The 10,412-nt window shown below is 35.3% G+C and overlaps 1 protein-coding gene across 1 annotated transcript; it reads right to left on the bottom strand.

Moving 5' to 3' along the window:
• Window positions 1-371: 371 nt before the first annotated feature.
• LOC111609671 (chloride channel CLIC-like protein 1) lies at window positions 372-10,077 on the bottom strand. The gene is made up of 10 exons (XM_023339206.1): window positions 10,011-10,077; window positions 9,316-9,339; window positions 8,423-8,509; window positions 7,620-7,832; window positions 5,182-5,322; window positions 4,997-5,096; window positions 3,232-3,329; window positions 2,290-2,436; window positions 1,729-2,177; window positions 372-1,607 (listed from the first exon to the last, which is right to left on the bottom strand). The coding sequence occupies exons 2-10, from the start codon at window positions 9,331-9,333 to the stop codon at window positions 1,547-1,549; spliced, it is 1,314 nt and encodes a 437-aa protein (XP_023194974.1). The 5' UTR covers window positions 9,334-9,339; window positions 10,011-10,077; the 3' UTR covers window positions 372-1,546.
• Window positions 10,078-10,412: the final 335 nt, after the last annotated feature.

A 10,412-nucleotide genomic window follows, 5' to 3' on the forward strand; every position in this document is an offset into this window, starting at 1 on the left:
TGTTGGCAGAAGTGCTGCTCTGCTGGAAGCACTCGGTTTATACAGTAACAGACTGTTTGACAAGAAGAAATAGAGAATAAAAAAATTAAAAAAACTAAGATAACCTTGCTCTTGAAATCTTGTTAAATAACTTAAATTCTGGGGAAACAAAACAGAATACTTGCACTTTAAAAAAATAGTCATATACCTACACCTGCAGCTCAATTTCTTATCTTTATCCCCACCAAACATATACCTCTAGTCACTTTATTTTCACTCTAAATAGAAAAACGGAAAGTAAAACAAATCTTTTGCTGTGTTTTTTTTATTCCAGAGGCATTACATGTAATCTCTCTGGTTTCTATTTTATTTTGAAAAGCTAACATTTTATGTAATGTGGTCTAAAAATAGAATACAAACAACAGTATTTCAACATTTTTTTTATCATAAACAGGCAGTGTAACACCAACTGTGCAAAAATACAAACAGTAAAAAGAAAACCTTGAATCCCTTCAAATATGACAGAACGTGAGGTGTTTTAACATTTTCAATGACAGGCACACACAGATGACTGGATGCATATCTGGGTCTGTAATAACTTTATGAGTTGGTTGTCAAGTGCCTGGCAACATTTTCTAATTACATATTTGTTTAAATGTCTCACAGTATAAGTCTACATAAAAACCAAGCCCATTTTACAAAGAAAGAAACTATGTTTGTCCAAACCTTATAATCTTTTTAAGCAGAAGTAGAGACAGGCAGATTTTTTAAGAACAAATAAAGCAAGAGCCAATTTACGCAACAGCTGCCACAGCTGTCAATATGAGCTGAAAATCCATATCCTTCAAGAATATCGAGTGCACTTTTTAATCCTAATTTTAACTTGTTAAATGGGATGTATAACGTGGACTCTGTTTTTGCTTTTTATGTTGCATGTCTTACAACATATCCGTACAAAAGGACATCTGTATCTTTGACACTAACTCACAAAGTCTGTAAAAAATATTTTTAAAAAGTTAATTGCTTTATAGGTTTTAAGAATCTAAGTAAAAAATATTGCACTCATTCATATTGTCTGCACTCTTTTTATATTTTGTAAAGAGTTTAATTTCTAGAGAAAAAAATATTAAAACGGACATCATAAAATAACGTGAGTAAATATTTCAAGTTGTATGTGTTTAATGCAAACAAGAAGCTGAAATTATCATACTAAACCAAGTATCTGGTCATTGCACATTCATGTTTCATGAATCTATCTTGTAGTATTGCTCCACCACCATGATTATAGGAAATAGATAAAATATTTAAACACAGTGAAAAAAAATGTCTGAACTAAATCAGTTTAAGAGAGAATCAATGGGAACAAAGTCCTTTTGATACGATCAGCTCTTCCTTAATGCAGCTACAGTGCTGCAGACCAGACAACAAACTGCTCAGTATTGGTTCAGCTTAATTTGAATCCAATTGTTCTCATTTAATGTATTTTGAAGTGAACAGCCATCACTGATAGTAAATACTGATGTTATTTAGCTTTGAGCTGTAAGTACAGGTAATCCATTGGAGCTGATCATATCTTCTGAGCAGAAACATTTTCAGTGTGAATCTGAGAGATGCTGACGCCCTTTCTCCTGCAAGGACAGATTTACAGAAATGAGTCCCATTTTTCCACATGCTGTGACATCACAGTGTTAAAATGTGCTTTCATAATTTTAGAGTGATTTATCTGAATGATTATTATAACTAACTCACCTGTACGCCAAAGGTGCAGGTGCTGCACTGTCTCCACAAGGCTCATCATGAGAACCTTTCTTCTCTGCTTTTACCTTTTTATTCTTTACCTGTGAATAATCTAATTCAGGTTGACTGCCTTTTGCTTGGTCTGTTGGAGTCACAGTACTCCACCTGACCTCCTCCCACATCTCCTGCTGGTCTTCAAAGCTGGAATTAATAGAGATATTATTCCTCTCATCAGTGCTTCCCTGGCACCCCTCAGGGTCAGGAACCCCCTCATTTTGTGGACGGTCAGCACTTCTTAGAATGCTGTTGGGTTGGCTTTGATAAATGACAGTCTGCTCTATCCTGACATTGTCATTTTGGAGTTGGTTAGGTGCTTGTGTACCCTGGTTTCTATCCAACCAAGGTAGAAAACGTCTGACTTGCTGAGGGAAAACTGCTGGCAGTCCTACCATCAGAGCTCCCTGTCAGTCCAAGACATAAAGGTGAAAAACAAAGTCAGATGTTAATAAAAGTGAAGAGACATACTGTCTATGAATTTATTAGCATGTGAGTGTCATGATGACATATCTTTACCAAACTTAGTATGGTGATAATGATGAGGACTGGTATCCAAAGGATAAATGGTAGATCTTTGACGAGTGCTTGAAAGAAACCACCCATCCCTTCTCCTAAGGCCCTCAGTGGCTCTATGATGAAGGTGGTCAATGTGTACACAATTGCCTAAGAAAGGAAAAAGAAGGATGTCATTTTACAACTTTCTGTTCATGAGGTATACATTTGCTTTCTGACTATGAATCAGGACTATCTGTGTGATTATAGCCAGGTCAGTTGATGAGGAAAGTTTTAAACTGTGATGAGGAACATGTGAGTTTTCATGACTATATTTCAGTATATATATTTATTTCATATTGAGGAATCATGCAATATCTTTTGAGACCTCATGCAATTTTCTGTTTAAGAAAAGGAAAAAGGACTAACAAATAATTATTATCCTTTAGAATAAAAATCTAAACAAAATGTATGTTGCGCATATAAAAAAATGTTAAGAGCAGTCAAAATTACTGCAGAGTATAGGAAAACATAAAAGGGGGGCAAAACATTCACCATAAAGTCAACATAGCAACACTGAATACTGACAAAGGACTTCATGCAATGAGAGAAGCAATTTTGTTTTCCTCATGCAGCACCTCCTTGTGGTCACTGTTGGTTACAATATCATCTTTAAAATGTTACGTCCTAAATTCAACAGTAAACAACAAATGTTGGATGTTTAGAGGCTTTATGAATAATTAGCGATAAACATTTTATGTGCTTTTATGGATGCCTGAATGATAAATGGATTTAAGGCCCATGCTAACCTTACCTTGGCACAAAAAGACACTTGATAAATGTTGTCTTTGCTGGCAAAAACATCTAATGTTGCTTTGAACATCAACAGAAGACAATTTCAGACCAAGCAACTCCCAAATCCAACATGGGATTAGCCTTGCAATATACAGCAGCAGAGTGGTTTACCTTGATTGGCGGTACCTCGAGAAAGGGGTCAATTAGGAGGATCTTTAGGTATTCCTCACAAGGGTCACTTTGAAAAGTCAAAGTGGATTTGAACCATTCTGAAAATAAAAAATACACTCACAAATATGGATTACAGTTACAGATAAAAGCTTTACATATTCTCTGTGCCATTTTCTACGTTTTCCGTACTATTACAAATGCCTCAAAAGGGAAAAAAAACTTATACAAAACTGAAAGAGTGGAAATTAAATCATGAAATATAAACATAGGCAAAAAATACTTAGTCATTGTGCATTCCATTCTTAGCATCTATAGCTTCAAAAAATAAGCAGTTTAATATCTTCTTTAATAGCTTGTAAAATTTCTGAATATGAACATTTCGTTTGAGAGCTTCTACACTATTTATAGCAGCTAATATAGTTATTTGATACTTGAAGTTCTTCTGACCTACCACCGATTGCAAGCTAGTTCAGTATTGATTCCTTTTGCAGTAAAGAAATGCACTGTATGCATTTAGTCACCTCAATGTGTCAAAATATATTAATCAAGCTTGGGTTACGGGTTTGGGTCTTGGTTTGGATCTCCACAGTGCCATGAGACTTTTTTTACTTTCTCTAACTCAAGGATGTTCCAGTCCAGTTCTCAAGAGCTACAGCACTATCCTGCAACATTCAGATGTGCTCCTTGTCCAACACATCTGAATCAAATGAAACTGACAAAGTTGAGGGTTGTGGCTCTTGAGGACTGGACTTGGCCACCCCGTTTTCTGTTATTTTCTTCCTCTGAGAGTTTAACTATTGTTACTTCTCCTGCACTATTACTGCATGCGCAATCCATCAACTCACTAATTTCATAAGAAGTTGTCTCTGGCAGAAGAGATTCTGTGAAGTTTAATGATGCTCAAACTTCACAGAGAAATGCCTCTGAACTCTTCAGGTCTGAATTTTGCTACTTGTAGTTTAGGATGACACAATGTCCTAACCTGTGCTAAATGTTCATAAGCATAAGCTAACCAGCTGTCTACCTCAAAGTACTTTTATTTCATGTTTAATTTGAGGGATTGTTACAACCATCCATCAAACCCGTTTATCCTTACCAGGATACCCATAGAGAACCCATGCATGTGCAGGAAGAACATGCTAACTCCAAGAAAGATCCAGACTGGGATTCAAATCAATGATTTTTGCTGCAGGGCAATGAGGTGATTGTTCTTTAAGTTTATTTGTGGTGTTTCCAAAATGCTCCTTTCAGATGTTGCTAAATCTTATGAAAAGCCAGCTTAACATTTAGGTTATGTTTCCCTTACAAATTTTTATTTAATTTTGTCTTCAACTGTAAGATGATGTTAATGTTTAGTAGGTTTATATGTTTCATATGAACTTCTAGATGTTTAACAACTCTGGTTGCTGGGACAGCTGATCTTTCTTCTATACAATTTTGTCAAAATATTTTTTTAAATATAATTTTTTCTCCAGCTGGGTCTCTTGTTCAAAGTTTGCTTTTGTTCAAGAAACACATTTTGATAACGGAGGAAGGTCAATGAGTCTATAGGATAGTCCAGTTCCCATCTTGTGTGTTTTAGGTGTTAAACAAAACCGTATTTAATCTTCACAAGTAATAAAGTGAGAGTAATGGAGTCTCATTCTTTAAAGGTTGAATGCTTCCCGGTAAATCAGGATTTATTACCCTTATATTTATCCCTGACTTGACCAAGGAACTAATTTGATTTTAAAAATCTGTTTTTGCTTAGTTCTTTCTTGCTTACCTCGAATACTACCAAACCAGCTAAGATTCTGTAGTTTCATGCACTCTTTATGGAGTATTTCCACTTTCATTAGTTTGCTCTGGTGTTTTGCATAGGCTCCCTGATCAAACAAAAAAACAAAAAGAGAAATGTGAATTGTTATACACTAAATGAGAACAAAACTAAAGAAGAAAATAACTTTTCACCTTGTACAGATAGAGCCAGTTCCAAGGAATGCTGGCAAAGAAGGAGATGGCAAATGTTGTAATGAAACACTTCAACCAGGAAACTCTTAGCTGTGGCTTAATTAAGGCAATAAGTACAAAAAATATCGAAAAGAACCCGATCTGCAACAGAGAAAAATAAAACTAGTTAAACAAGATTGAAAACTCCTCAATCCTGGAGAAGTTTTCAAGACTGAGTAAACTCAAGCTTGAGTTTTCTCAGTCTTGAAACAACATCTATTATTTGAATTTCAGGTTCAAATTGCAATACTCTGTCACATAGAAACAGGTTGGATTTCATACCATTTTTCCTTTATTAAATAAATCATCTGAAAATTGCATATAGGTTTTTCTACACCTGCCTCTTTGTCTGAAACTATCATTTGACTGATCTGAAACATTTGTGTGTCAACAAGGCAAAAAACAGATTAACTCTGTAAGAAGCCAAATACTTTTACACATTCATCTACAGCTCTGGAGGACAAAAATACTGAATCTTGTTTAATCATTTGTAATTATGTGTTAAAGTAAAAGTGACACTTTCCCCAAATTGTAATAAAATTAAATTTTCAGCATTAATTCTTCACCACAATACTAATGCTTAAACTTAAGAATATATTTGATGGAATAACCTTGATTTTCACCCACAACTTTTCAATCTTTGCATTCTTTCTATCAGTGTTTCAGGCTGCTGATTGCACTGGTGATAACCAGTAACTCATTGAGAAGAATCTGGACTGTTTTGTGGATCTGGACCCAAATGCAGACAAGAGAATCATCAAATTTGCAACTGTCAAAATAAGATGTACAGAAGAACTAAAGAATCTATAAAAAAAATAGTAAATATGCTGGTATGGAAGACAGCAGCCTAAGGACAATGTAAGGATCTGACAAGGTGGTAAATAAACTGGCTAACTTTGAACTGCTGAGGAAATGATTGATACTCCTGACAATACTGAGAGGTTTTGGTATGAATCCCAAATGTGTACATTTAAAAGAGCAATTTGAAAAGCAACCACCTGCAGTAGGTTTCGATGCTGAAGTAGAATATTCATCAAACAGCAATAAAACTAAAAGATGTCAGCTCTCTGTCTGATTTGTATGACCAGACTGAAGACTGCAGGTGTCCTTCAGACCTTCTTAATACAACTGCTTAGATGGTCATGGCACATCCGGGACAAAAGAGCCTTCTACAACCTGTTTCCAAGGAGACGGTGGAAATAAGATATGACCTGAAGAAGCAAAAAGAAAGTCCAGACTCTGATCCCCTTTTCTTACATTTCTCTGTAATCCTCCTCTATGTGCTAATGTTGGTGTTTTAACCCTCACTTCTGGGAGTTTTTGTTTAGTAAGGCCTTCAATCTACAACTCAGGTCTCTGATGACTGGGTAATTATTTGAGAGCATGTGTTGCTAAATAAAGTGATTTATTTTAACTCCCTCCTGGAGTCACATCGCAGATCTGTCTGTGTCAATAGGGGGACTGTCTACATCAATAACTATTGAGTGAAGATAGACAGTCTGGAAGCTCTGGATAAGCTCTTTTCTCTTGAAGAATCAGACACACACAGGAGGGGGCGTGTGGGGTTTTCATATAAAATTTACTGTTTTAGATACAGTATATAAGATGTTATAATGTTATTCCCTCATTAAAAACATACCCATAGTGTTCATTTGATTCTTTCATACATGTTTGATAAATATTTGAATCTCCTGTGGCAGCTGCTCAGGGTGCCTAAACATTTGCTCTCACAAAAGCCTATTTACACGCAGCTCCTCCAGACTAGCAGCAGCAGCGATTAGAAAACACCTGATGGAACTGCACACCTTCTGAGCTCATGGTACAAGCTACTTCTCAGTGCAACGCTGCTAAGAATGGTTGTAAACTGCATAATGGAGGAGCATTGTTGTGATGACGTGCTGAAGGCGGAGTGTCAGAAAGAACAGGAAATTCTTAAAGGGACAGAGGTCCAATTTCAAGGCGTCAATTTGTGAAGTCAAATTTCTTCTGTTTGATAAATGCAGAATTTTCTAACAATTGAAGGTAACATTGATACTGGTGAAACTGAGCCTAGAAAATACATACTACAACTTCCTAAAGGTTTTTTCTCACTCTTTTCATTTTTAAGACATTAGAGAATCTAAGCCAAAGAGTAGGTTTTTAGTAATAAAGAAAATCTCACCAACCCCAGTAAGCTTGTTTGGGATGAATATCCAGCTAGTGTATGGAATATATCTGGAATATATCCTACATACACTAGTGACAATCATTTACAATCCAATATTAAAATGCCTAAAGATCAGCTGAAACAAGGATTCTTAGTTTAAATCCATTCAGAACAATACTATTTATAAAATATAGTTTAGCAGACAGTATTAAGTTGGGTTAAAAATTTATTTTAAAAAAATTAATAATCTTACTGTTAACATTGGGACGCTATCTACTCCAAACGTGTATTCAGAACTGGTGAAAAAATTGTGAGGTTTAAGTTCCACCAGTATGCCACTGAGAGCATCATCCAAAGCCTCGGGTCTGCGGTTGTCTTCATCATTCATAAACAATTCAATTTCTCTTATAGTTGATCTTGACAGCTTGATTTTGGCATTGTAGTATAAGTTGTTGAAGTCTGTGGGCTGAGAGAGAGATTGGGAAAAGTGCATTAAAGTGAAAATGACCTGTTCTCCTGTTTTGTTCCACAGGTATTTATGAAACAAAAACCCACTGGGGGTATAAAATTTGAAAAAGGCAACACTCCAAAATCACAAAATCTTACCAAGTATTTCCAGTCTAGTTTCTAGTCCGCTTTTCAGCACTACCTTGCTGAAAAATAAACTTTACAGCAAGATATAGGAGCTTGTTTTGAGTTAGTAATTCCTTTACATTGATTAAAATACATATATACTGTATGTATTTTACAATGGCAGATAATTTCACTTGTATCAAGATATTTTTCCCATACTATAAGTGAAATAATCTGCTAATGGAAAATATACTTTTTCGCAAATATTAAGGAGTCATTGACTTAAAACGAGCTCATATTTCTTGCTGAAACGTTAATTACAAGTTAGTTTTGTCTCATTTCAAGTGAGTTAATATATTTGCAATAGAAACTAGACTATAAATACTTGGTAAGATTTTGTGTTTTTGCAAAGTGCAATTTGACCCCAGAACATTGCAACACAAAAAAATACAACATAATAGAATGCATAAAATCCTGACTTACCTCACCAGCCCGGTATATTTCCCTCAGGAGCCTGCCAAGGAACCTCTTCAACACTAAATCATACCTCAGTTTTGGTTTTGCCACAATCTTCATGAGATAAAAACAAAGTATTTAGAAAACAGAACTTTCTCTGTCCATCTTAACCACTGTTGTTCTGGGGCCCCCAAAGCTCAATTTTAGGCCTTATTTTGTTTATTTTATATTTATTGCCTCTTGGTCAAATTTTTTGCATTTAATTTGACTGCTTTGCAGACAAAGTCCAGATTTATATCCCCGTAAAAATGCTAAACGGTCAAATCTGAATCTGCAGGATTTAAGAGATTGTTTAGCTAAATCATGTATGGACCTACATTTTCTTCACTTCAATCACAACAAAACTCAAGTCTTATTATTTGATCAAAACATTTTTACTCAAAATCAGGATTAGCACCATTTTGTCTGTTAGGGGTCTTTGATAGATGTTTGCTTTCATAGCTATTTAGAATTAGTAAAAAAAAAATCTTACATCAGTTGTTAAATCAAGTTTTTACCACTAGCAAAGGTGAAGCAGGAGTCTAGCTGACTAGACTCCTGCTTTGTGTTTTGAAGGAATTATCCCTACCATTATTACATTGCAATTTGATTATTGTAATTCTTTACATAAAGGCGTGAATAAATCCTTAATACAGTGTCTTCACATGATCCAGAATGCAGCAGCTCGGCTTCCTCCTCCCTCTTTGATGCCCCAAGTGCCTTTTTTTGAGTTTAAGTTCATTTTGGTATCTGAACCGATAAAGTCTGTTGATTTCTCTGAAGCACCAAATGAGTCACACAGATATTTAACAATCATGAATATCAGGACATACAGATTTATAAAATCCAACAGTTTTAGTATATTAAAAAAATCTACTAACCTCAAAGAGACTCCACATTCTTTCCTGACAAACAGAACAAAATCATTTGATTTTAGTCAGACTTCTTTACATCTGGTATGTGTCAGGTGTGTCTTTTCTGAAAGCAGCTCCACTTACTGGCAAACAATATTGAGAGGGAAGATTTCTGTCAATAATGGGAAGGGTAGGAGCCTTCATTCTACATGAAGATATGCATGCAGAATACATATCCCACAAAGAATGATTTAGCTGAGTTGCTGACACCTGACATCTGTACCACTCGTAAAAGGAGGATAATGCAAGTTGTCATTTAATTTATCTCTCCTGTTAAAAAGGTACAGATTTTAGGATTGCAGAGAGGAAATTAAATATATATATATATATTAGTATTCCAATCCCAGTTCTTTGGATTGTTTGGCACCATACTGAGCATCAAGTCAAAAGTAGTCAGAAGGAGTTAATATTTATTCATGGACATTGATTAGAAATGCATTAATAAACTGTTTAGAAACATTAGAATCTATTATCTCTCTAGGTCAGCTATCATTAATGTGTTTGTTCAGATCTAATTAGTTCCTAATGAGTTATAGATGTTTTTTTTCAGAGACCCAAATTACTCTAAACAAATTTCATATTTGAGCATAAAACATATCAGGATACATGTGGGGTTTTTTTAAATACAACAGTTTAGGTTTAAACATAAAACATCTACTAACCTCAGAAGGTTTCCACACACAATCCTGCAGATTGGAACAAAGTGAAAAGATGATCTGAGTCAAGGTGCTTTATATCAGGTCTGGTTTCTCAAACAGCAGCTACGCCTGGAGGCAAACAAAATTGGGAGGGAACATACCTGGCAGGTGGGGAGGGGGAGGTAGAAACCTTGAATCTATTAAAGACACATCACCTGAACGAGCCAACAGAGCCACTCACGCTAACCTATTAAGTATGCTCTCAAAATAGGAGGATAATGAAAGTTTAATTAATAAGTAATTAATTTATCTCATATGCTGAGGAAGGTACAGATTTTAAGATTGCAAAGGAGATATTAACAATGCTTTGTAGCATCATGAGCACAGAGTCAACACAGAGTGTTAAGCTAATAACCCCAAAGCAAG

Source organism: Xiphophorus maculatus, chromosome 9 (assembly GCF_002775205.1).
Source record: "Xiphophorus maculatus strain JP 163 A chromosome 9, X_maculatus-5.0-male, whole genome shotgun sequence".
NCBI classification, from domain to species: Eukaryota; Metazoa; Chordata; class Actinopteri; order Cyprinodontiformes; family Poeciliidae; genus Xiphophorus; species Xiphophorus maculatus.